This window comes from Nerophis lumbriciformis, linkage group LG01, assembly GCF_033978685.3.
Source record: "Nerophis lumbriciformis linkage group LG01, RoL_Nlum_v2.1, whole genome shotgun sequence".
NCBI lineage: Eukaryota > Metazoa > Chordata > Actinopteri > Syngnathiformes > Syngnathidae > Nerophis > Nerophis lumbriciformis.
The window spans coordinates 64905576-64933342 of record NC_084548.2 but is presented as its reverse complement, the minus strand read 5'-3'; the positions used below and the strand labels follow the sequence as shown (position 1 = coordinate 64933342).

Here is a 27767-nt window from a genome sequence, read left to right as displayed (position 1 = left end):
AGCCACATTAGACACATTAGCAGTAATTCATGTTGCCAGAAGTGATTGATAAATCATCTTTGCTCACAGTTAGCATGTCTTCATACTATACCAGCTGTTTAAAAAAGTATTACTTTCAAGTAATGTTTCTATTTTCTATAAAAACACCACTTTTCAAGCACATTAATAGGTAACTATTTGTTGACTGTTTTCTTGGTCATTAATGTTTTCTCTTTTTATATATAAACAGAACATGTTGCTGCATGTCTTGTTTAGCCGAGAGCAGAATGTCAGGCTGTGTGATCCAACACTTGATGGCTTCCTAAAAGAAGGTCAGTCTTAGCGTCAAGATAAAACAATGTTACAATCAAGATGAGGGGTGTCCTGAGCCAATATTCATATTCAATATTGGTCCAAAATCAGCAACAAAACATGTATCAGATGATTTCAGCTTGCATTAAACAATGTTGCAGACTTAAACTGCACATTTGTCAGTCATTATAAACAATTATCACGTCATCATTGTTGTACAGCATGTACACACACACAGTCCCCAAGGCAGAAGCTAAATAGAAAGTATCCAGTAACAAATGTGTTCGCATCATTCAACTTACTGCGTCATGAGCTTAATTTAAAGAATTATTGTGGCCGTTGGATGTACGCCAAAAACAATAAAACTAATTAGCACTCCACTTCAAAAGCATACATTTGGTTAGTGCTTTTGATACAAACCATTGTTCTCTTAAGTAATTTCACTCTGCCAATAATTTTCTAACATTCTACCATAAAAAAAATAAAAGTATGTACTTTTTTGTTGTAAGTTTAGTGTTTTTCATACCCAACATTGTTCTGTGAATAATTTCACTTGATCAAGCCTTTTTAAACATTCCACACTATAAAATAATAAAAGTATGTTCTATAATTTGTGCTAATATATCAGATTAATATCAGTGTTAGTTTTGTTTTAGTTCTAGTCTGACAATGCATTTTAGTGTAAGTCATATTTTAGTCATCTAAATGGATTTAGTTTTAGTGTAGGTAGTCAACATTTTAGTAAACTAAAATTACAGTCAATTTAGACAAAAGTTGAAAGGATAACGTATCTTTGAAGTTGACTTGGAATCTTCCGAGTCACATTGAGCAATGAAGAACTTGGTAATCCCTGACCATCAACATTTATCTTCACACTTAATTTAAAGGTTGTAACGGAAGCATTCACATTTAATGCCTCTGCTTTGTTCATATTCTTTAAAACACATCATCCTTAAACTCAGCATCTGATGTTACTATTATTCTAAACTTCACAATGTGTAACACTCCGGAGTAAAGCAGCTGTTGCCGAAGGAAGTCCTAAAAGACCATGCCATGATGCAAAAGCGATAGGTGGCGCTAATGAAACAAAGAGTAACACATTTAAAGGGGTCTGAATACTTTTCGTACCCATTGTACTTTTCATCACCTCCATTTCATGCACAGTGTTGTGAGTTGCTCTATTGTCAGAGGTTGGTCACTAAATACTGCTGATCAATGTGATCTTGTAGGCTGGAACCAGTGTCCAGCAGCATCTGAACATCACCACCCAAAGCTGTCAGCCCTACCTTCTTGCTGAGGGAGCAACAAGAATCACACCTACTTCCTTGTGACTGACAGGTACGCACTTCCATCTATGGCAACAGATTCTGTGGGAGCCCTTTAATGAACTCTTTGAAGCATTTTATGTCTTTTGTTATGTCATATAATTGATAAGTGATCATTTAGGCTTTCATACATAGCTTGTTCACTCTGGTGAAGTCCTTCAATGCAAGGTATTGTTGCAGGTTTTGTTTAGCTAAAAAAGATGACTTCCAAACAGAATTTTCTGAAGGTTCTCCCAAAATAGTGTAGTGAACCAAAGACACCCACACTGCTTACGCTCAAGAATTGTCTCTTAATCCAACTCTTCCCTACGTTTTAGATGTGAAGAGTTCATGCTCATTTAATTCCCTGACATATTTTCACACAGCTGAGAACTTTTCAGTTGATGTGATGCATGACATTTTGGAAGGGGTGGCCCAGTATGAATTTAAATTATTGTTCACATATGTCAAAGAACAAAATGTTACATTGGGTGAAGTCAATTTAAGAATACAATGTTTTGAGAATGGATTCATGGAGAGAAACAAAAGGCAAGTAACTGTGAATTTAGGTGGAGAGTTCAATGATTTTGGACTGAATGTGTTTTAGTCATGAGGAATATTCCCCTCATATTTGGAGATTTAATATACTCTACTGACCAACATTGGAGTTTACTTCTTTCATTGGTATGGACAGCATACATTGTATTTTCACCAATTTTATCACAAGGACTGTGTGTATATTTAAAACATTTGACTGTGGAACACCACAAATTGTTGAAGATGTTGTATCCTCAGAACATTTTTTTTTACCAATGCACCATTTTCTTGTCCATCATCCATGTTGCATCCGGAAAGTAGGACCTGGACTTTATAGTCGGTGCACGCTATATGAGGGAAAGCACTTTTTCCCCCAAGAAACAGCTCAATTAATTAAAAAAATATTACAAAAACGCTTGCTAGAAAACACCAGACTCATATGGCATGTGTTCGGCAATCTTCAACAATCTTTAGTCGGTTGGATATTGGACAATGAAAAATGGTGTGTTTAAAAATGGTCAAAGGAGGTTGTGTAATTGCCATGGCAACAATGCAAGTGCCCAGTAATGTTCAACTTCTGAAAGTTATCTGGGCTAAACTCAGTGGGTTTGTGTACTGCCCACATTTGGTCATTTGTGGCAAATTAGAGAAATAAATGCTTGTGTTTTACCAGATTAAGTCAATTCTAACTATAAACAAGACACTTTAGCTTCTCACTTGACCTTTTATGTACAGTAACCATTCAAGAACATGTCCATGCATATGGAGTGACCAGGTCAAAGCAAAACTTAGTGGTGTTCCATGTTGACAACCTGCATGATCCCAGGCCTTTTGACATACAAATGTCATGTAGAGAATGATAGAGCTTTGTTTGTGGTGCCATTTTGTGTTCTCTGGTGAGCTAGCATTGCTCATTTCAGTATTGATGAAAATTTAATAAATGTTGTTGCTGTAAATGTATATGTATTAATTTCTGATGCGTTACTAATTTAGTAATATAGAGCATAATATAAATATGTAGCAAAATAACACTGCAGGTAAGTAAAAATTACTACAAATTGGTGTTAAGTGTTATCATATTACTCTGACCAGTGTGGAAAAGCAACAGTGTTAAATATTTTTTTACACATTTCATTGTTAATTGTGACACTAAATTGAGTAGAATTAACTCTGAAAAGTTGACACTGGCCATAGAGTAAATTTTACTCTAATTTTAAGTGGGACCAAATGTAATCTGAAACAGTTAATATCAACTCTTTAAGAGTTAATCCAACATGCGTTTGCGGGTTTTTTTTTATTGTCTAGTAATATTAATAATTAAGATAGAAAACACAATAAGATCATTAAAAACGTAAGGCTTGAACATGATCAGTAAAAAGCCTGATTAAAAAGGTGTGTCTTTGTGAGGTCGAGTTAATAACGTTCAGTTTCATGGCAAATCATCAATTTGACCATCAAAGTTCGACGCCTTATGGAGTAGGCTAAATTACTTTGTTCAGTTCAGTTTATTTATTTAACTCTTGTGTAATGTTCATATTGTTGTTACTCAGCCAGCGTTTGTGGGTCTGATGGACCCGTTGCATTTTGTGGCTCTTAATGCCTCACAATCAAACACTTTTGTGTTAAAATACTGAACAGATGTTTACCTTATCCCAATAAACATCTGTTTCGGATTTTAACATAAAAGTGTTTGATTGTGAGGCATTAAAAGCCACAAAATGCAACGGGTCCATCAGACAGATGTTTACCTTATCCCAATAAACATCTGTTCAGTATTTTAACATAAGAGTGTTTGATTGTGAGGCATTAAAAGCCACAAAATGCAACGGGTCCATAAGACCCACAAACGCTGGCTGAGTAACAACAATTTGAATGTTGCACGGAAAATTTCTCTGCCAGTTTCTGCATCCCACAGGGATTCTTCTTTTGTCTTTCTGCACCTGCGGTTCCCACACAAGGTTGCAACCTTGTTTGTCAACACTGTCTGCTCTCATTTTCTCGCACATTTGACCCTCTGATGTTCTGTGTACCTACACTCTGTCCTCCTCCTGTCTAGGCCTGCTGTGTGTGTGTGTGTGTGTGTGTGTGTGTGTGTGTGTGTGTGTGTGTGTGTGTGTGTGTGTGTGTGTGTGTGCGTGTGGTACACAGAACATCAATTTCCACACTTCTTTTAGCCCCGGGTCCAGTGGACCCGGACATCTTATATGTAATAGAAATGTGTACGGTGTGTGGTCATTAAATATGTATTCTGATATATGTTCTTCACAGAAAATGAGCCAAAGTCAGTGTGTCTCAGTTTGAAAAATGTATTAATTGTATCATTTTTCTTTTAATAAAAAATGAAAACGGGTCCCACAGACCCGAACACCATACAAGCACATTTAAAAACAAGCCCAGTTGGCCAAAGTGCTGTACAGACATAAGAAACAATTTGCAACAAAAAAAGGGGCACATAGTGTCACATTTATATTGTAACATGGAAGGATGAATACAACACAATAGCTTAAAAGAAGTGCAGAATCACCTAAAATACTATAATGTAATAATTAATAAATATACAAAACAAGAAATAAAAACAACCAAGACATCCTGTCTAACTGGATTTGAACGTCATGGAGTAAAAAAATATGTTTAGCCTAGATTTAAATTGTCTCAGAGACTGGGAGGACCTAATAGATAGTGGAAGGTTGTTCCACAGTCTGGGCCCTGCCACTGAGAAGGCTCTATCTCCTCTGGTTTTTAGCCTAGTTTTTGGGACAGCCAGGAGGAGCTGGTCTGAAGACCTCAGGGTCCTGCTGGGACAAAAAGGCTGCAGCAGCTCAATAAGATAGGGCGGGGCTACTTGGTGTAGCATTTAAAGCATTTAAAAATATTGAGTACAATTTTAAAATGAACTGTAAAAGTAACTGGGAGCATAATAATAAACGGAACAGTTCCAATATATCAGGAGCAGCGATATTAATAAATGGAACGTTTACAATAGGTCACGATCAGCAATAATAATAATTACAACATTTACAATAGATCTTTAGCAGTTCTGCTGCTCGTGACCTAACAAGTGCAAATAAATGAGGTTTCCTCTCTGGCTTTCATACAGGGTTTCTACAGGTATCATCAGATCTAATTTAATGCTATTTTAATGCCACTTAAAACACATTTAATGCCCGTGTCCTATTGCAGGTAGTTATTATATATAATCAAAAACGTACTATTGTCTACATAGACACAATTCTAAACATTTGACAATATTAATCTTGAATAGTTGAACAGCTTACATTAACTGTTACTCTGTAGTGAATTAAAATTTGACTCACAAGATTGTTTAATCTGGGAATGTATTTTTCTGTAGTGGTAGCAGCAGCTGCCAGTTGTGGTGGCAGCAGCTGCCAGTTGTGGTGGCGACAGCAGAGGTTGCTTTGTGGGTCACGCCCAAAGAAATTTGGCACCGTTAACCGCCGCCTGCCTTTAATCGCCGACTTGAGATTAGGTAAAAGCATTTGTTATTTTACCGAATTAAATGTTTAGTAATGCCTGTGGATATCAAATGTAATGCTTTTTAATGCCATTTAAGGCCTTAATTATAGCAAAATCCGTTCAGTGAATTTTAATACTCACCCGCAAAAGCCCTGTGATGTCTCCGATTTTCAGATTAATCGCAATTCTTATTTGTAACGATTCTTAATCGATTCAAAAACATCAAAAATGGATTTAAATTATTATAATTGTTTTCAATCTGTTCTGTCCAGCCACTCCGACAAATCTTGTTGTTGATGTAGATGATCATATCTACTATACAGATTTACTTTAGAAAAGTGTGGGATAGCGTTTGGCCAATGAATTACAGAGCTGTGTACGAAAATGAAAAGACATAATTACAAGTATCCAAGTGTTACATTGCAAGTGATCCCACCAAAGGCAGCAAAAACATTTGATCGTAACTCGTTTTTTAAGACATAAACATAAAAAAAGAGACCGTATAACACGAGGAGCAGTTTGATGAGAAGTTGGTAGAGTGGCCGTGCCAGCAATCGGAGGGTTGCTGGTTACTGTGGTTCAATCCCCACCTTCTACCATCCTAGTCACGTCCATTGTGTCCTTGGGCAAGACACTTCACCCCTTGCTCCTGATGGCTGCTGGTTAGCGCCTTGCATGGCAGCTCCCGCCATCAGTGTGTGAATGTGTGTGTGAATGGGTGAATGTGGAAATACTGTCAAAGCGCTTTGAGTACCTTGAAGGTAGAAAAGCGCTATACAAGTATCACCCATTTATTATTATTATTTATCTCCTTCTCGTCTTCAAGTGTGACCACGCTCCTCAGTGGTCGCTCTGTGTCCCAGTGCTCAAAAGCTCCTGGAGGAAAAGGATGACAGCACAAGAATCCAAGTGGAAGTGTTAGCTGAAAGACGAGTTTGGATGCGTAAACGGTCCATGTGAGCTAGGCCTGGGCGATATGGCCTAAAAATAAAATCTCTGATTTTTTCACAAGAAAGTCGATTTACAGTCAGTTGTTCTAGGTGTGTTGCCGCAAATCTCAACTACTGACAATACTTTTCTTTTCTTTAGAACAATGTCTCGCTCTCGTTAGTGTTAGCATTAGCTAGGTTTTGCTAGGTTCGAATCTCCGCTAAAGAAATGAGGGTGGAAGCTCCTCAGGACAAAACATATTTTAAATCTACTGCAACAGAAAACTCAAATATATCGACAAAGTGTGAGCTAACTTACTGTGTTCCGACTGCTTTCATCCATTGAGTTCTCTGAGCGCTCGGTACCATCGTCACCAGCTGTCAGACAAACACAAACACACCGTGACATCAACGCCTCACATTTTGTACCTTTACTTCCTTCCAAAGGTATGAAGAGTCCAGAACTTTTATGGTAGTCAGAATGCTAACGTAAGGGATCAAATACTCATGTTCCCCACTGTACATCTAGAAGGTGCATCTTCACTCGTATCAGATCTTTGATGTGTGACTCCATTGGTTGAGAAACATCAAGAAGCAGAGTGGTGCACTTCTACTTCCTGTCAAGAGTTAGATGTGTGACACGTTTACATTGCCTGCGTGTCAGCAGGTCACGTGACTCAGGACAGGGTATCTTATCATCCATCCATTTCTACCGTACATTTTAATTAGGGCTATCAAACGATTAACATTTATATTTAAAATAAATTATGATTTTTCACATTTTGTCCATAGTTAACTCATAATTAATCAAGGTTAATCACAGATAGTTTATCAGCTTTAATAAGTCTACCTTACACCAGTGGTTCTCAAACTTATTTTCACTAAGTACCACCTCAGAAAACACTTGGCTACCACCATAATGACCAGCATTAAAACACGGTAGCGGAGAAGAGGTTTTATTTAACAAGTATATTTAATATTTGTGGCCACTAACGTTCCACACAGTTTGAACAGTAACACTGTGTTTGAATATCGGTAAATAAAACACGTCACGTCATTACAATATTTAATTGATTCTTTGGCGAACCACTAGATGAAGCCGTACGACATCTTGAGAATCACTGCCTGAGAATCTAAACATAATTGTCAAGTTTTGAATACTGTCAACATGGGACTGGATTTTTTTTTTTTTTTTGCACGTTTGTTATACATTATGCTTTTTGAAACAGCTTAACACAAACACTTCACACATGTGCACCACTTCTGACACAGGCACACATTTACTATACATAACAATTATACTATAGCATAAAAAAGTGCCTGGGTCAACATGTCGGGTGTGCTATCCTTAGATTACCGTTTAGTATCATTACTCCACAATAATGATCGGTCGCAGAATTAGGGGTGTTGACACCCATTTTGCAATTTCTGTGTAAAGTTTGTTGTTGTGGGATGTGATGAGGACTCGGCTCATGGCGGCGGCAGATGGCTTCGGTCTTGTCGGGAGACCCTGCTGTGGGGCTTTGGGTAACTTTGCCATTTAGTGTGCCCTTTTCTTTGTTTGTTTCTGCTCGGTCTTTGTTCCCGCAGCACCTGTGTGTTTTCCCGCACTTATGGTGAGGGCTGACGGTCACACATCAGGCAAAGGGAAATAAAAAGTGCTGTTAAAGGAAATTAGCGTTAACTAGTTACTTTCCCTTTAAATTTGACAGCTCTAATGTTCACCAATACTAGTACCAAAACTATCAGCTTCCAAAAGCGCCAGTTTCCGTCTCTGCTATCCAGTAGGGTTGGTAACGATAAACCGGTTTGAGCGGATATCCAGTTTGACAAGTGAGCGATTCGGTTGAGTCGGTAGCAGTCACCTCATTCGATCAGAATCAGCTGTGAATCTTTAGATTCATCGATTAACGGACCGGGTGTTGCACGAGACTATCAATCAGTTGACAGGGGGATGCCTCTGTATCAGCAGACTGGGGTGGTGGTTTCTCTTTTTAAAAAGAGGAACCAGAGGGTGTGTTCCAACTATCGTGGGATCACACTCCTCAGCCTTCCTGGTAAGAGGTGTACTTGAGAAGAGGTTACGTCGGCTAGTTAAACCTCGGATTCAAGAGGAGCATTGTGGTTTTCGTCGTGGTCGCGGAACTGTGGACCAATTCCTTAAGGGTGCATGGGTGTTTGCCCAATCAGTCTACATGTGTTTTGTAGACTTAGAGAAGGCATTCGTTCGTGTCCCTTGGGAAGTCCTGATGAGAGTGCTCAAAGAGTATGGACATACCTCTATGACCAGTGTCAGAGCTTGGTCCGCATTGCCTGCAGTAAGTCGAACCCGTTTCCAGTGAGGGTTGGACCCCGCCAGGGATGCTCTTTGTCACAAATTCTGTTTACAACTTTTATGGACAGAATTTCTAGGCGCAGTCAGGGCGCTGAGGGGATCCGGTTTGGTGGCTGCAGGATTAGGTTTCTGCTTTTTGCGGATGATGTGGTCCTGCTGGCTTCATCTGGCCAGGATTTATGGCTCTCACTGGATTGGTTTGCAGCTGAATGTGAAGCGACTGGGATGTAAATCAGCACTTCCGACTTTGAGTCCATGGTTCTCGCCCAGAAAAAGGTGGAGTGCCATCTGCGGGTTGGGGAGGAGATCCTGTCCCTAGTGGAGGACTTCAAGTACCTCTGGGTTTTTTTTGTTCATGAGTGAGGGAAGAGTGGATTGTGATATCGACAGGCGAATCGGTGCAGCGTCTGCAGTGATGCGGACCCTGTTTAGGTCCATCGTGGTGAAAAGGCAGCTGAGCTAGAAGGCAAAGCTCTCAATTTACTAGTCGCTCTACCTCCCTAACCTCACCTATGGTCATGAGCTTAGGGTTATGACAAGATCAAAAGATAAGATCATGGGTACAATCGGCCGAAATTAGTTTCCTTCATTGGGTGGCGGGGCTCTCCCTTAGAGATAGGTTGAGAAGCTCTGTCGGTCAGAAGGCCCCTCAAACGCCTCGGAATCCCCGGGAAGAGGTGGACGAAATAGTTGGGGAGAGGGAAGTCTGGAATTCTCTGCTTAGGCTGAAGTCCCCCCACAACCCGACATCCGATAAGCGGAAAAAGATAGATGGATGGATGGCCTTTTTATATCATCCGATCAAAGAAACATGTTTATTTAGATAGTCTTTTTTGGTCCATGTCTAAACATAAATATATTTGACATGTGATTCTGTTGTCGTTTTACTTTATCTTTGCCTTAAAGCATTTTAGGGATATATGTCGTGTTTTACACATTTGAAAATAATGTTAGCATGTCACTTTTATAGAATGGTTTTTTTTTTCTATATTTGAAGATGAATGTGCCTACAGTGTTTTCATTCATCAGGTTATTTGTATTCTCATGACATTCAATAGATCAGTTGATTGTTCGGTTTGTCTGAGAAGACGTTTGACCTCTCAATAGAGTCGTTTTCATCAGCTCATGCTCTTAGACTCAGCTTGGACAGGTTTCGTCTGAGCGCCAAGGTCTTAACTATTCATCCAACATGAGGAGGAGCGTATGTACAGGAAGGAATGCTTTTGTTCTTTTGTGGTGTAAAAAAGAAAGTGTCCATCAACAAATGTTAACCATAGAATGTAATCATTCACACACCCTATCAAATCATTCCGTTTTTAAAATATAACCTTTTTGAATGGCATGGTAACCCATGTATCACGATGCATATGGATTCGTCCATCACTAAGAGATGTCCAACTCTACTATCCAGTAAGACAAAGTGAAGATTTTCAGGCTAAACTTGTAACAAACGTCCACATCAGACTTTTATACGAGTGATCCTTCACCCCTGTTTTGTTTATGACGGCTCAAAGAAAAGAGAATAAGATTGACTTACCAGCTGGATCATAGTTGGCTGAAATGAAAGACATAAGATGACTTGGACTTTTGTCTCCACACCACCTTTCTATGTGAGAGTGTGTGCTCTCTCTTTGAGGATCTTGGAGTGTTTGTTGGCACCTTTCCAGACTGGAGGAAAGCACCAACTCACAAAAAAAGAAGTGTGTCCCTCACCTTTTTTGTTCTTGTGACGTACGGCGACTACAACAATGATGGCGAGGATCACTGCAACGACCGCCACCGTGGCGCCGACGGCGACCCACACATTGCCTGTTGAGAGCAAAAAAGCAGGAAGAGGAAACCTGAATGAGTACTTTGCATACATGCTATCTAATGTCCAGCATTGTTCTTGTGACATGGATCAATAATGGTGGAAGTTCTGATATAATATAGCTAATGTTCTTGATTTGAGGACGTAATAATTCAACTTAATGTGTCGAATGCAGCTGAGATAGTCTCCATCACTTCCCGCGACCCCGAGAGGGACAAGCGGTAGAAAATGGATGGATGAAAGGGTGTCTTTCTCACCTTCATCGCTTGCGTTGCTCAGGATGCTTCTTCTCTCCAGCTTGGTGACCAGGTCCTCTTTGACACCAGACAGCTGAAACACACATTCGTACTTGCCCTCCACTTCGGCCGTCACCTCCACTTTCAGATCCACCGTCATCTGGAAGGTTCCATCAGGGTTGGGCAGCATTTCTCCGTGCACCACAATCTCGTGGAGATCCTTGCCGTCTTTCCTCCAAAATAAGGTTGCACTGCTGGGGTAGAAACCTGTCGCGAAGCAGCTGACCGGAGAGGACGGCGTCTTCTGAAGGAGAAACACTTCTGGAACCTCTGCATGGGAAAGAGTGTAGGTTGTAATGTTACTTATGTTCCTACAGGGGGTGGGCTATCAGTGTACATCATGTGGTTTACCTGATCTCATCAGTACGTCTCTACCAAAGTTCACATACTTTTTCAAGTTATCAACACAGATCTCAGTGTGGTAACCCTTTACGAGCTCCATACGACTTTGATCGCGCTCCAACTTGTGTTTGATGGGAACGGCTTGTGGTTTTGCTGCAGTCCATGTCCATGTCTTGGTGTCTAACGCTAAAAAATCTTCTCCATCATAGCTGGACTGTTCCCAACTCTTGATTTCATCAGTCTCATCATTCCATTCACAGCCGTACATCCTCTGGTAAATGTGAAGACCTGAAAGATTAACACAAAGTGTATAAAATGGAGTAACACCTCATCGCCATCAACCCACGTGCACACATACACACTTGTGTCTTTAAAAGGTCATACTATGATTTTAATCTACAATCACCACACTTCCTTGTGTTCTACATAGCCTGTAATGATGGTGCTTTGTGTCAAACTTTGGATACATTTTGCTTTACAGACCAACTTAAAGCTCTTTCTGAGTGTCTCTTGAAAACAAGTCGTGGTACCACACCCGATCATGCTTTTTAAAAGTTTCATTTAGGCGAATAAGCAGGACAACATACCGCAGTGCCACACTGTACAATGTTCCTGCTCACGTCACACAAATCAAGAAAAAAACAAACCATTAATAATAGGCTCCTGCAGCAGCTGCCAACATACAAGACACGTGAGTTTTGATAACTTGAGCCCTCTAAGTGTCAGTCATGTGTTTTTTCTCTGTCATTATGGATGCCCACAGACAAGGTATCAGTGCAGTAATGTGTGTTTATTTTAGTACATCAAATATTTAATAACAAACCTTCAGTGTGGTTGAAGCGCTTCTGTAAACTTTCCAAGTCCTCTTTGTCCTTCACTTCATTGCGAATACCTAAATGTGTCTGCCATTTAAAGTGCTCTGGATCCACTGTTGTAAAGTTCTTCATCCATTCTTGTTTGGCTTTTGCTGTCTTTGTGTTGCTGTCATAGTAACCGATCTGAATGTCATCAAGATAAGCCACGCCCACATAATTTGGGAAGTTTGTAACTTGAGAGGACGCAGTGTGGAAATACTTGAGCGAGTAAGTCACTGAGAGAAAAACAAAACAAGATGAGAGTTTTATCTTTTTTTTAATATCAACAACGTTGTTCTATTAGTATTCATTTCAATTCTGTCCACAGTTGGGTCTTAAAGGAGAACTGCACTTTTTTTGGAATTTTGTCTATTGTTCACAATCATTATGAGAGACAAGAAGACACGTCTTTTCTTCTTTTTAAGATTTTAAACATGATAAAAAACACTTCAAAGATACGACTAATAGGAGTCACCGTTGTAGCGTTCAAACCCCTCTAAAACTAAAACTAAAAAATAGTTTGACAGTTTTTGAATGCATTTTTAAAGTGATTTAGAGGTAGAATGGATTCTTCCCATTAGCTGCATTGCCAACCACCAAGAACGAGCCATTTTTTACATGTTATACTGCAAAAAAAAAAAATGTTGTCTCTCATAATGATTGTGATTGATAGGCAAAATTCTAAAAAAAAAAAAGTGCAGTTCCCCTTTAGCGTAAATACAAAAAACTGCTTGATACCACAGAAAATACATTATTTGGATACATACGTAGTGCATATCATCGTTTATTTGTTTGTATTCCCTTTGAAAAATAAACTATAAAAAGTTGACTAAAATGCACTTGTTCATAAACAGTGTCAACAATAGTCATGAAAATAAAAACAGTGTCATAATAGGTGTCAATTTATTAAATGATTTTGGAATATTAGAATGGACTTACCAGGCACTACAGGGTGTATTTGCACAATTAGCATCGATAACACAAGCAAGTTCATGATCTCCTGTCACAAGTGCAGAATGAAAATATTTGTTAGTTAGCAACTTAGCGAGACAAAGAAAGTGACAAACTTACCTGGGGATCGTTAATAACAAAGTTGCTACAGCTTGGTTATTATACGGGTTACGGAACGTAAATTAAGTATTGTTGACAGTTTTTGAATGCATTTTTAAAGTGAATTAGAGGTAGAATGGATTATTCCCATTAGCTGCATCGCTTGCCACCAAGAACGAGACGATTTTTACATGTTAGACTGCAAAAAAAAAAAAAAGTTGTCTTCTTGTCTCTCATAATGATTGGGAACGATAGGCAAAATTCTAAAAAAATAAAATAAAAATAAAAAGTGCAGTTCCCCTTTAAAGTAAACACAAAAAAACTGCTTGATATCACAGAAAATACATTATTTGTATACATACGTAGTGCATATCATTGTTTATTATTTGTTTATATTCCCTTTAAAAAAGAAACCAAAAAAAGGGACTAAAATGCACTTGTTCATAACCACTCATGTTGGGTCAAAGTAAACAATGTCAACAATAGTCATGAAAATAAAAACAGTGTCATAATAGGTGTAAATTTATTAAATGATTTTGGAATATTAGAATGGACTTACCAGGCAGTCCGCGGTGTATTTTCACAATTGGCATTGATAACAAAAGTAAGTTCATTATCTGCTGTCACAAGTGCAGAATGAAAATATTTGTTAGTTAGCAACTTAGCGAGACAAAGAAAGTGACAAACTTACCTGGCGATCGTTGTTGTTACAACTGTACACCTGAGCGAATGACAATTCACTTCCTCAATGTGTTCACATCAGGTAAAATATGATGTGACGGGGAGGAGCCAGAAATGATCCTAATCAGAATCAGCTTTATTGGCCAAAAATGTTTAACACACAAGGAATCTGACTTGGTATGCTGTGCTCTCTTGTTCAATGTAAAACAATCATTTTAACAATGAACTAAAAATACAAACAAGTACTTAAATAACTAATATTTGCAAGGCATTACTTTATGTACGTGCCTCCTTGAACTAGTGGCCTGGTTGCCATGGCAACCTCACCTGTCAATCAAAGTTAAGCCGATGCTTGAACCCGCCCATTTTTGGACGTGCAACATTTGATTGAAATTCCTCAACAAGTCACTTCCTGTATGGACTAGCTAACAACATGCCAGCTTAGCTATGACCATAACGCCATTTGTTGTTTAGGATTGTGTTGTTAGCCGCTTTATATTTGTCTTTGATGGGAATGTACACACCTAAGAGGGCGAATAAGTCACACTATCAAGTAAAAAAAAACAAAAAAGACACAGTTGACAACAGGAATGAGGAAACAATTAGTGATGGGACCAAATGTGCGTGACTTCGAGGCGTGTGTCGAGTAATGAAGGGAGCGTTGCTGCAAAGCACCTATCGAGGCCTGCGTCATTTAGGGGTGGGGCCAAACACGATTATAATCAGAAACAGCTTTCCGACAAGGAATCTGACTTGGTATGCTGTGCTCTCTTGTTCAATGTAAAACAATAATAACAATGAACTAAAATACAAAAAAGTACTTCAATAACTAATATGTTTAAAGCATTACTTTATTTACGTGCCTCCTTGAACATCATGTCCAAAACTCAAGGATAGGATAGGATAGAATAGGTTTTTATTGTCATTGCACAAGTACAACGAAACTTTGTTTTCAGCACAAACCCGTTCAAGATTAGACAAACAAACAGTGTACAGGGTTACAGAACAGGAACGCTGATGGGTCGCCACAAGGCGCCCCGTAAAAGATGGGGAAAAAGGTAAAACGCTGGGGAAGGATGAGTAAAAAAATACAATGGGCTCCTAATGGGGCCCAGTCTGGAGTGGGAAGAAACCTCCATAGCAAAGCATACATATTACAACATACATCTCGAGATATCTGGCAACAGAAGGAAGGGAGTGCGGGGTCATGGTGGTTGGCCGCAGTTCTCAGGCGCTGACCATCCTTTCATCACCCCTGAGGAATTTGCGTTGGGGCGGGGGGTATGTATGTGTGTGGCGTATATTTTTGTAGATGCATGTTTGTGTGTAAGCCTGCAGTGTGTCTCTGTTCCGCGGCCTTGATGTCGTACAGTCGCTAGTCCAAAGTCAACAACAACAAGTGTGTGTCCATGAGAGACAAGAAGGGAGTTTGTTGTGTCTTCGCTGCACTGTCCTTCGGGAGAGTCTCGAAGCCAGGGAAACAATCCAAGTTAGAATGTTTTGTATAAGAGTGAAAATAAAATTAGCTTTTCACTTTAAATTGTCTATGACTGGTCCTCAAACCTGCGAGGCAGAGAGTCCGATGTGATCCAAAATCACAAGAGTGTCCACTTTGTAGCGAAGATCAGAGATCTAAAACTGGACAAAAATTAAACTATAGGACTTCCGGTTTGGGCAAGATGGAGTAGACACGTGTTGAGTCTCCCTCCCACAACTTTTTACATTGCCACTCTTTTAAAACTCCACAAACTACGCCAGCGAGTCGGCGAGCGGGTGATTATATCACTCCGGAGTTGCAACCGGCAAGAAATGCCAACTCACTCGACGAAGCGGAGCGCCAGAGATACCAGTGCCGGACCTAGCTCCTCCGACGGGGGTGCCGGCGAAGTCAACATGTCGGCAGTAGCTAGTTCTCTGGAAGAGCACCGCCAGGCCCTCTCAGCGGACTTCAGGACAGCAATTTCTACACTCGAGACAAAGATTGATAAGGTACACACCAAGGTCTCTGAACATTCTCAGAAAATGACTGCACTCGAGGAAAATGCTACTTTGCAAGACGAACGCCTGCTAGCATTGGAAGCAACATGTGCTAAGCTAACGGGGATCGAAGCTAAGCTACGGGCTAAAGTTAGCGACCTTGAATCCCGGAGTCGGCGAAATAACATCCGAGTGGTCGGCATACCAGAGTCCGTGGAAGGGCCACGTCCAACTACTTTTTTTGCGGAGCTACTGAAGGAGATTTTTGACGAGGATTTCTTTGAATCACCGCCGGAGTGCGACCGGGCCCATCGGACTCGCTAGCAAGCCGAAGCCAGACCAGAGACCGAGGCCCGTTCTGATACGGCTACACAAGTACCAGGTGAAGGAGAGAATTATCCGCGAGGCCAGGGCCAGGAGAGGCAAGCTACAATACCGAGGGTACCCCGTCGCCATCTACGAGGACTACGCGCCTGAAGTGGTGGAATAACGCCAAAAATACCGCGATGTGATGTTGGAGCTCTACCAAATGGGCCTACGACCAGCATTATTGTTCCCGGCCAGGCTTGTCATAGTAACGAAGGATGGTGGTAAGAAGAGATTCGGATCGGTTATAGAGGCCAAGGACTTCTTGACATCAATCCGCACGCAAGATACCTGATGGGTTTGGACGACTATTTACCCCTACTAAACGGCTGGACTTGACAACAATTTGCACCTTGACTGTGCAGCCCCTGGAATAAAAACTGTAAGTTCAACTTTTCTAGAGGCCTGATTTATGACAACTTTGCATTCATTGTGGACACTGTGGGCCTTCGTTTGTTTTGCTGTTCTATGCACTAACCACCACTTTAGATGTGTGCTCATAATAGGAAGCAATGTTTGAGTGTTGCAATTTACACACTGGCTAACACATAATTTTCCAACATGGATGGTCGTGACGTAACACATTTTGATTATGCATCCTATTTTTTTTTAATTTGATCTAGTCATTCGTATGTACGTTATGAGGCACTCCTTGGTCCAAAATACATCACTAAAGCTATTGGTGCACTGTACATTTTGGTGTTGAGCAAACGCTGTTTATGTGCCTTGTTAGTTTATTTCAACTTAATATTTCCTATATTACTATACACTCAGGTTGGGATACGTCTCACGAATGTAGGCTCACTTTAAATTCTTATTTCGCTTTATGGAGTTCATTACTGTTACTGTAAGGGAGGAGACTCCGGAAGTTAGTATTAGTCAAGTTAGGCTAAGTAAGAGCGAGAGAGCTCAGATAAGGTTCTTATTTAGGGTGGGTAGTAAGGGTAATTGTATTCTAATTTGTTGGGGTTTGTTGAAATGTGTCTTTCTGTCATTACTAGTTTTTATTTAGTTTTATTTTTTATTATTCTTTCTTTTTTTCTTACCTGGGTGTTTTGTACCACTTTGTTATTTTTATTTTTTTGCTGCTATACCTTCCCTCTCTCCCTCCCGTCCCTCCCCGTGGGGTCTAAGGCGTGTCATACAGATTTACTGTTGGGGTCTAGTGGATGGCGGATGCTGGTAGGATGACGAGTGGCGGAGTGCGTATCATCTCTTGGAACACCAAAGGCATGAACAACGCTGTCAAAATTGGTAAGGTCTTAACTCGGCTGCAGCATCTTAAAGGGGACATTATATTTCTGCAAGAAACACACCTGAAGACATCAGAAAATCTCCGTATTAAGAGGTCTTGGATGAGCCATTTATTCCATTCCAAATTTTCTGCTAGGGCTAGGGGTTCGGCCATAATTATCCATAAGCGTGTTATGTTTGAGCCAGCAGACGTTATAGAAGATAAAGAGGGTCGCTATGTTGTGGTTTCGGGCACGTTACAGAATACACCGGTAATTTTAGTCTCTGTATGCACCTAACTGGGATGACGACACTTTTTTCACAAGACTTTTTGCTAGGATCCCCAACGTTGACAGCCACCGCATAATCGTAGGCGGGGATTTTAACTTAGTCCAGGATGCGATTCTTGATCGATCCTCCCATACCCGAAATACACTATCCAAAGCAGCAGAGGCTATGCCAACTTATGCAAACCAGGTGGGACTTTCGGATCCCTGGAGATTCAGGAACCCACATGGGAAGGCATTTTCATTTTTCTCGCACGTTCACCATTCGTTTTCCCGTATTGATTTCTTTTTAATAGATAACAATCTCTTACATTGTATTAATGCATGCGACTACCACCCGATAGCCGTCTCTGACCACGCGCCAATCTCAGTCGACATTAAATTTCCGCAAGGTGTAACCGGCCGCACAATGTGGAGGTTCAGCTCAGACTTGCTCTCAGACATTAAGTTCAAAGATTTTGTTGAAGCAGAAATTCGTACCTATATTGAGTTTAATGACACCCCTGACATCGGAAATAGCACTTTGTGGGAAGCACTTAAGGCTACTTACTATCCAAGGACAGGTGATATCTTATATTTCCAGGATGAGGAGGACTGAGAGGGCTAGGTTGACGGAAATTGCTAAAGAACTCCTCGACCTCGACAATGTATACGCTGTTTGTCCATCTCCAACCCTGTATAAAAAGCGTATTCTGCTACATTCAGAACATGACCTGCTTATGACGCACATAGTAGAGAGACAACTGCGACAATCCAAACAATGCTTCTATGAACACGGAGACAAGGCCGGCCGACTTTTAGCTCAACGGGCCAGGGCTGCTTGCGCATCGCGGTCGATTCCCAAAATTAAACTACCCGATGGTAGTTATACTTCCGATCCAGTGGATATTAATAGGTGTTTTTCCGAATTTTACACTAAATTATACACTTCTGAATGCTCTCCTGTCTCCGCGATTTGCCCCAACCCCCTCGATTCATTAACATATCCTTGCATTGATATAAACATTGCCAGGGAGCTGGGTAGACCTATCTCCTCGTCAGAGATACAGGAGGCAATCCGATCTATGCAAAATGGAAAGTCGCCCGGCCCTGATGGCTTCACAGTTGAATTTTACAAGGCTTACTCATTATTGTTATCCCCCATTTTAGCAAGAATGTTTAATGATTCCTTCAACGCCGGCCGCTTACCAAGGACCTTGTCAGAGGCTTCCATTTCACTACTTCTTAAGAAAGACAGGGATGCTACCTCTTGTGGTAGCTACAGACCGATCTCACTTTTAAACGTGGACTGCAAGATTCTGGCGAAAGTTCTCTCTATACGTCTTCAAGCCGTGATGCCCTCAATAATTTCGGCTCATCAGACAGGTTTCACGCTGGGGAGGCATCCATTCTTCAATACCAGAAGATTGTTGAATATAGTTCTCTCCCCACCATCTGATACTCCGGAGGTTGTGGTGGCGCTGGATGCGGAGAAGGCGTTCGATAGGGTGGAGTGGGGCTACTTATTTTTTATTATGGAGAAATTTGGTTTTGATTCTAAATGTATTTCTTGGGTTAGAGTCCTGTACGAGACTCCACTTGCCTCCGTACATACTAACGGCATCCGTTCAGCGTACTTCCCTCTCCAGCGTGGGACCCGGCAGGGATGTCCACTTTCACCCTTGCTGTTTAATATAGCCATTGAACCGCTTGCTATTTGGCTTAAGAATTGGGAGGAATTTAAGGGTATCACTCGTTTCGGTTGGGTTCATAAGCTCTCCCTATATGCCGACGATCTTCTGTTGTTCGTTTCAGACCCCTCATCCTCGCTTCCCCATAACTATCGATTCTGGATCAGTTCGGTCTTTTGTCAGGGTACAAACTGAATATTCAGAAAAGCGAACTATTTTTTGTGAATAATTTGGCAAGGTCACTCCCGCGCTCACAATTCCCCTTTAAGATCTCGGAGGAAGGATTTAAATATCTGGGTGTGTTCGTCTCGAATTCTCCCACAGAGCTGTTCCGTAAAAACTTTCGGGCCCTGTTGGACAAATGTAAATCGGACTTGTCCAGGTGGGCTGCCCTCCCCCTATCCCTAGTTGGCCGCATTAACCTCATAAAAATGATTTTACTTCCGAAATTTTTATATCTCTTTCAGCACATCCCTATATGTCTCAACAAATCATTTTTTGTTGCCCTTGATCAACAACTTCTTGCTTTCATTTGGCAAAACAGGCCAGCCCGCCTTGTGAAAGCCACTCTACAGCTCCCTAAGGTGGAGGGTGGTCTAGCACTTCCAAACTTTAGAAATTATTTCTGGGCCTGCAATATTAATAAACTTCTGTACTGGGTCCATTGCGACTCCCCAGCCGCCTGTCCACCTTGGGCTCACATAGAGGTGGCATCGTCTAATGGTTCCCTGCACGCGGTGATTTGCTCACAGCTACCATTATGTTCATTGGGGACCTCCCTAAACCCAGTTGTTAAAAATACCATTAAAATTTGGACTCAATTTAGGAAACATCACGGCTTGCACAAGGCTTCCAGCGGTGCTCCGATTTTGAACAATCCCCACCTTTCTCAATTTTCCCAACCGCCCCCCAGAAGCAGAAATCGATCGGTTTCTCTCCTTTGACTCTGACCAACGACGTTTAATATCTGTCATATATAATGAAATCGGCCTTCTGAATCCACTTAATACTTCACCTGTCAGAGAATCATGGGAGCATGACCTTGGAGCACCTATACCTGACAGGAGGTGGAGAGAGGCTTTGAGGCTGGTACATTCATCGTCAATATGCGCTACACTGTAAAAACTGTTGCCTAGATCGAACTCAATAAAAATAAGGCAACATTTTCCAAGCAATTTTTGTTAGTTTAGTCAACTAATTGGTATTTTGAGTAAGTAGAACTTAATAATATGCATTTCGATTTATGCAAAAAGATTAAGTTGCGTTGACAGAAAAAGCCAAGAAATTGAGTAAAATCAATGTAAAAAAAAACATCAGCATATTAAACACACAAGACTTAATTAAAATAAGTAACATTTAAATGAAAAAATAATTTTTATACTCAATTTTATTAATTTTGACCAACTTACCCTTTCTTTGTTTTGAAAATGGAAACTGCTTAAAATAATTACTTAGAATAATAATAAAAAAATCAAGACATATCAAATTCCAACCTTTATTAAATCATTACCATATAAAAACAGTGGCAATGAGCTGGGCAGTATGAACAGTCAACATCCATATTATACAAGAATGCATGACCTCAACTTTTTAAAGTGCTGTATAGAACACCTTCACAGTAGTTTTCTTCTTTTTTTAACCGTATACATATTAAAACATTTTCACAAGCCATATCCAAACCTGTCAATAAGCTGGACAGTATTAACAGTCAAGAACATCAGTATTTAGTGCATAAAAGAATGCATGACCTCAGCATCTCAAGTTTTACTTAGAACATTCACAGTACAGTTTCTTGCTAAAACAATTTAACATTAAGATTATCTGTACTTCTGTAACAATTTACAAGCAGAACACCTTCACTGTAGTGTCTTTCAGTGTGTATATTTTGAAACATTTTAACTTAAACAACTCACAGATCCCTCCTTCTGACCAGCTGGAGCTTCACAGTGGGGCAATTTAGTGTGTATAAAACATAAAAAAACTTAATTTACACACCAGAAACGATGACCTGGAGCTTTGTATAAAACCTGAACAGGACAAACCGTTACAACATTCTGAAGAATTCCACTCAATGAACAATGTATAATGATTTTGAACAGACACAAGAAAATAGCTGTTCAAAAGTGCAAGCTGACAGTCATGGCTCACTGCCTAAGCTAGAAGCTTGTTTTTGAGAGTCATGAATTTGGGGGTTGGTTTTGGGCGCAGTGTGTCAAGTCCCACAAAAAGTCTTTGAAACACCTCAAATGTTTTGGAAAGTTTGGATGGATACTCAAGATTAAGTGCATACGTCAACCCCGGAAGTAGGCAGCATGCTTTGGCCAGGTTTCCAAGATGAGTAAGGACTGGTACTCCCTCAATGATGATTCCTACTGCATTTGGCTCACGACAGATGTAGATGCTCATATTCTTCATTTCCAGGTCCTCATGAACAGCGGTCTCTGCAGTTCCCTTTGAGATACAAAAACAGTAATTAAAAAAACAAACATCTAATTTTATATTTACAGTAATATAAGTTGTATGATTTAATTCAGATAATGATTACTTTTGTGATGACCATTTTGAAAACTTTTGAATTCTAATTTGAGATCTTGCACATTAAACTTGGTACAATAGATGCATTTCCAGCCACATGTTTTTTATTGGCATTTCTAATTTGCATATAAAAAACCTGAATAGAACCACCAGAAATTAAAACAAACAAACAGTAATATATATATATATATATATATATATATATATATATATATATACATATATATATATATATATATATATATATATATATATATATAGAGAGAGAGAGAGAGAGAAAGAGTAAATGTTTTAATGCTTGTTTAAGGGGAGTATTTTTTGTTTGCATTGTTTTTTTAGGGAAACAGAAACACAAGACAGAAAGGCATCACTCTGTGGTGCTATGCTAATTGGCTATCCTGGGGCTCTTGCCAACTAGCTGCATGCTCGACCTCCACCTGACAACTGCTGGTTCAGTCAGTTCACATAAAAGTAAACCCAATTTAAGCTTGTACATCAGACTGATCCAAACCTGCTTTTAAACAATACTTACAGTAGTCAGAGATTAGCTCCTGTCCACTCTCTCCCACGTACTCTATGAGGCATCTCACAGTCACATCTCTCTTCTTCACTGCAGAGGCACTTGGGTCCTAGAGTTAAGAGAAGAATAATAAATAAATGAATTTTGTTGGCAATTTTACTCCAAATCTGTGATACCGTTATTAGAGCATGATTACAGATTCAGTTTAAACTTTTAAACTACTTTTAACTCACCTGTGTCAGTTCCATCAACAAGTTCTTGATGCGCTGCAGTCACTCCTCCTTTTGCACTGAAGAGCTCCAGGAGTTTTGGAGTGTACCTGTCCAGTTGGGACATAAATGTTGATTCCAGTGGAACAGCAGTGCACCTTCGGAACGCTTCATTAATCTGTAAGACAGCAAATGTTGACCGTTACTGATATTAAGGGTATTAGTATACATTTTCAGGCAAAAAGTGAGTCTAGTATGTCATGTCCAAGTCACAATGGAAACTTGGTCAGGAAAAATAGAATGATAATAGAATAGAATAGAATAGAAGATATTCTACGAGTCGGTGGTGGCAGGCGCCTTCTTGTACGCCGTGGCCTGCTGGGGCAGCGGGCTGAGAGCGAGGGACGCAATCAGACTGGACAAGTTGGTAGAGAAGGCCAGTAACGTGGTGGGAGTGGAGCTAGACTCTGGCGGTGGTGTCAGAGAGGAGAAGTTTAGCATCTTGACAGATGAGAGCAAAGGGATGTATAAGAACATGGGCAACCTACATGAATGCAAGGCAAAGAATGGCTGTGTCCAAAGGTCCCATGGTGCAGTCTGTAATGCTTTAAAATGTCACTCTTGGTTGGTACAACAGTGCTGCACAACTTACAGGGCCATCCCATCTGTCATTGGAGAGAGAGAACAAAAAAGACAAGTTATGGTTCATGTCTAACCTCTTGGATATATAAGCCTGATGAGAGCCCTTTATATCTGTTTTTTTTACACCCTAATATACTCATTTGCAGTATTCCTCTAGATTTTTTTGTAGCCACGGTGGTCTAAGTTGGTAACCTAGCAACAGTAGGGGGGTACGGGGCATGCCCCCACGGAAGAAAAATTTGAAAATTTACCCTTTAAATGGTGACTTCTGGTGAGATTTTTTTTGGGTGGGGGAATGTTGAGATTGAGACTTACACAATGAGTGTTATTCTTACAAGAGTAGCGTTTTGCCTATGAGTGTGCATGGACAGCAAGTCTGAGGGGGCTTCAGATAGCTCTGTCAAGTGTACCTAGCTAGCTGCTAGCAACTTTGAATGCAAGCTAGTTAAGCAGCTTTAATGTGGCTGCTTATAAACTGAAGAATAAAATATTAAACTACCACGTAAAGAAAACGCTAATTATAAACTTCACAGCTATAAACAATGTTTGGTTGAAGTTAATGAGCTGTTGGAGGTAAGAGCACATTCGAAATGGCGGTCGGCGGGAAAAGTAGTAAACTAAATATAACATTGAACCATGCTTTTGAAAATGTATACATTTAAATCCTGGCAAATACTGACTTTGAACAATATAAATTGTTACTTACATGAGTTCGGTAAAGTGTTTTCCTTGGGCTCCGTGAAGAAACGTGTCTAGGCTTGTTCTTCCTCAGCTGCATGCAGGTGGGCGGGTCCTGACGTTTTAGGTCTGATATAAACCTTTGAACTGAGTTTTGCTAAATCAATTTATGTTGGAAGTCCAATAAAATTAATTTTATCACATAAAAAATTAAGTTACAAAAACATTCACACTTTTTACTTATAGATAACTCAAAAACTCTAAAAATAAAAATAAATTGATTTATTGGAATAAATCTACCTTTAAAAATAAAGTAGAATGGACAATACCACTGAAAGAGTTTTTACAGTGTAGGCATGGCCTAATACAATGTAAGGTATTACATAAAGCACATTTCACCAATGCTAGACTGGCTAAAATATACCCCAACCATAGCGACACTTGTAACCGCTGTAGACAATCCCCAGCTGACCATTTACATATGTTCTGGACGTGCCCAAAACTCTCAAGTTTTTGGTCGGCTATTTTTGACACTGTTGTTTTGATTGATTGATTGAAACTTTTATTAGTAGATTGAACAGTGAAGTACATATTCCGTACAGTTGACCACTAAATGGTAACACCCGAATACGTTTTTCAACTTGTTTAAGTCGGGGTCCACTTAAATTGATTCATGATGCAGATATATACTATTTTCATAATACAGTCATCACACAAGTTAATCATCACAGTATATAAATTTAATTATTTACAATCCGGGGGGTGGGATATGCGGGGGGGTTAAGTTTGGTTGGTATCAACAATTGCATCATCAGAGAAATTGACATTGGAACAGTGTAGGTCTGACTTGGTACATACTGTGTGTACAGCAAGTATTGGACACAGAGAGAGATCAGAAATTATTAGAAAAAGTGACTACATTTGCTTGTTTACAATCCGAAGAGGTATGATGAGGAAGGGAGGGTGTTAGTTTAGGGTTGAAGTTGCCTGGAGGTGTTGGCTTTGACAGTTGGGATTGCTTGTTTGCTTTAAAACGTTTTTTCTCACCACGATAGGGCGAAACCATCCTTGCCCAGGCACACCCTCCTGGTTTTTGCAGTATATATATGAGTATATATATTTGGGGTTTTGGCACCAGCTGCTGGACTATATCTGACCAATCTAAGTCTTATGAGCACGAACTGATGAAGCCTACTCAGATAAGCGGAGAAACCTCTTCCAAGACAAACCAAGCAGTCCAGTTGCGAACGATTGAATGCCCTGAGATGACAATGACCTGGATTAATGAGAACATTCATAGAAATATGTGCAAGGCATTACTTTTATGTGCCTCCTTGAACTGTTGCCCTGGTGACCATGGCAGCCCCATGTGTCAATCAAAGTTAAGTTTGGTTTGAACCCGCCAAGTCACTTCCCATGTGAGCCAGCTGGCAACATGCCAGTTTAGCTATGACAATGAGGCCATTTGTGGTTTAGCTGGTTTATTTTATTTTTCTCACAAGGATGTACACACCAAAAAAGGGCGGGTACACACCAAAAAAGGCGGGACAAGTCACACTGTCAAGTCGAAAAGAAAACAAACGCTGCTGACGACAGGGATGAGGAAACAACTATTGATGGGGCCAAATGTGCCAAGGTTTCAAGACTCTGAAGAGAAATGGAAGGGCGTTTCCGCGAAGCGCATGCTTCTTTAAAATGTGGACGTGTGAGACGTGTGAAGCCTTGTTGCCAAATTGTACCATGTGACCAACTCGGGACGCGGTTCAGCCTCGCTGCCCGCTTGTACCACGTAACAGTTTTGGAATAAGGTTTCAGTTTTGCCAGAACATTAGATAACTCATAAACCACCCAAGCTCCATTGAAAATGTGGGCTTTTGAGACTTGTGGTCAGTTCTGGATAGATTTTTAAAATGCCACAAGAATCAAAGAAGATCGACAAACTTAATTCAATCGACAAACCTGATATCCATGTAATGACTATTAAATACGCTTCTTTTATTGCTGACATTGTCAGAACTTTGGCAGCACGATGGTTCGCGCATCCGTCCTTTATTCTACAAGACGTGGGTTTGATTCTCTGCAATGTCAGTTCCCAAATCACTGACAACATTACGTTTATTAAAGTAACGTATTCTGTATTTATTCTTTTTAACCAGCTATCAGAAATCCATAGCTGGATGATGGAGGGATTTTGTCGAAAAAAAAAGAGAAAAGAATCGCCTAAAACCAAAAATGAAAATGTACTAAAACTCCTCTGTTCTGTACATCCTTGTCCAAGTTACATTATACTGTCATCTTCCTCTTTATGCCATTTCCTCAAGATGACAGAAAAATATGATACAACCTGCCATATATGATTCTTCCATGTTGGCAAAATACAAACACACTATATACATATATATATATATATATATATATATATATATATATATATATATATATATGTATGTGTGGGGAAAAAAATCACAAGACTATTTCATCTCTACAGGCCTGTTTCATGAGGGGGGGTTCCCTCAATCTCCTGATGATTGAGGGAACCCCCCCTCATGAAACAGGCCTGTAGAGATGAAATAGTCTTGTGATTTTTTTCCCCACACATACATATATTGCGCTCTACTACGGTATCGAGCACTATTTTTTGGATAACCTTATTAAGACATATATATATATATATATATATATATATATATATATATATATATATATATATATATAGATAGATAGATAGATAGATAGATAGATATAAATAAAAGACGTAAAACACATTTTATTATACTTTAATTTACCTAGCAAAATTATTATGTCAAACATTTATTATGATTCATTGTCATTTCCAGGAGCCACAGTAGACGCAACATTTCAATGCATGACCATCCATCCATTTCCTACCGCTTGTCCCTTTTGGGGTTGGAGCCTTTCTCAGCTGCATGACCATTATGTGGGTCAGTGGTTCTCAAATGGGGGTACGCGTACCCCTGGGGGTACTTGAAGGTATGCCAAGGGGTACGTGAGATTTTTTTTTAAATGTCTGTCAAAAAGAAATGCAATATTCAGTGTTGACAGCTAGATTTTTTTGTGGACATGTTCCATAAATATTGATGTTAAAGATTTCTTTTTTTGTGAAGAAATGTTTACAATTAAGTTCATGAATCCAGATGGATCTCTATTACAATCCCCAAAGAGGGCACTTTAAGTTGATGATTACTTCTATGTGTAGAAATCTTTATTTATAATTGAATCACTTGTTTATTTTTCAACAAGTTTTTTGTTATTTTTATATATTTTTTTCCAAATAGTTCAAGAAAGACCACAACAAATGACCAATATTTTGCACTGTTATACAATTTAATAAATCAGAAACTGATGACATAGTGCTGTATTTTACTTCTTTATCTCTTTTTTTCAACCAAAAATGCTTTGCTCTGATTAGGGGGTACTTGAATTAAAAAAGTGTTCACAGGGGGTACATTGCTGAAAAAAGGTTGAGAACCACTGATGTGGATAATATAAAGTTGTTTGTAATTATACATTTGACCACCAGGTGGAGTCTTGTGCCGAAGTAAGTATTGAAATCCCCATTTCACAAAAAAACTCTAAAAATAAATACAAATTAAATACCTATTTAACCCTTTACCCACACTCACCTGCTCTAACTTTTAACACACTTATTCTTAACTCCCAGTAGTCCTTAAATCATATATTATAACCCTGTTCTCTTCAAAAACTCTTAATAGTGCCGTCACAACG

The 27767-nt window shown here is 39.7% G+C and overlaps 1 protein-coding gene and 2 long non-coding RNA genes across 5 annotated transcripts; 1 reads left to right on the top strand and 2 right to left on the bottom strand.

The window, feature by feature from the left end:
- Nucleotides 1–228: 228 nt before the first annotated feature.
- LOC133614374 (uncharacterized) lies at nucleotides 229–27198 on the top strand. The gene is made up of 3 exons (XR_009816567.2): nucleotides 229–311; nucleotides 1521–1629; nucleotides 26858–27198. It is a non-coding gene; the product is annotated as an uncharacterized lncRNA (long non-coding RNA).
- Nucleotides 4430–13962, bottom strand: LOC133571304 (class I histocompatibility antigen, Non-RT1.A alpha-1 chain-like). 2 transcript variants are annotated; one of them, XM_061924224.1, is made up of 10 exons: nucleotides 13914–13962; nucleotides 13782–13842; nucleotides 13112–13172; nucleotides 12142–12408; nucleotides 11328–11606; nucleotides 10938–11246; nucleotides 10584–10679; nucleotides 10408–10425; nucleotides 6855–6913; nucleotides 4430–6482 (listed from the first exon to the last, which is right to left on the bottom strand). In XM_061924224.1, the coding sequence occupies exons 3-10, from the start codon at nucleotides 13164–13166 to the stop codon at nucleotides 6447–6449; spliced, it is 1119 nt and encodes a 372-aa protein (XP_061780208.1). In that variant the 5' UTR covers nucleotides 13167–13172; nucleotides 13782–13842; nucleotides 13914–13962; the 3' UTR covers nucleotides 4430–6446. The 2 variants fall into 2 exon arrangements, with proteins under 2 accessions (XP_061780208.1, XP_061780206.1); XM_061924222.1 differs by having other exon boundaries at nucleotides 13782–13839; nucleotides 13914–13946.
- Nucleotides 20924–24110, bottom strand: LOC133614365 (uncharacterized). 2 transcript variants are annotated; one of them, XR_009816566.1, is made up of 6 exons: nucleotides 24049–24110; nucleotides 23249–23365; nucleotides 23038–23167; nucleotides 22725–22878; nucleotides 22504–22600; nucleotides 20924–21887 (listed from the first exon to the last, which is right to left on the bottom strand). It is a non-coding gene; the product is annotated as an uncharacterized lncRNA (long non-coding RNA). The 2 variants fall into 2 exon arrangements; XR_009816565.1 differs by having other exon boundaries at nucleotides 22725–23167.
- Nucleotides 27199–27767: the final 569 nt, after the last annotated feature.

What these genes read in the sequence shown, in the direction of transcription:
- LOC133571304 (XM_061924224.1), bottom strand. Translation starts at nt 13,166, where the DNA reads ATGAACTTGCTTGTGTTATCGATGCTAATTGTGCAAATACACCCTGTA. An exon ending in GCGCTTCAACCACACTGAAG is followed by an intron (nt 11,607 to 12,141) that starts GTTTGTTATTAA and finishes TTAATCTTTCAG; the next exon opens with GTCTTCACATTTACCAGAGG. An exon ending in ATGAAAGCAGTCGGAACACA is followed by an intron (nt 6,483 to 6,854) that starts GTAAGTTAGCTC and finishes CTTTTCCTCCAG; the next exon opens with GAGCTTTTGAGCACTGGGAC.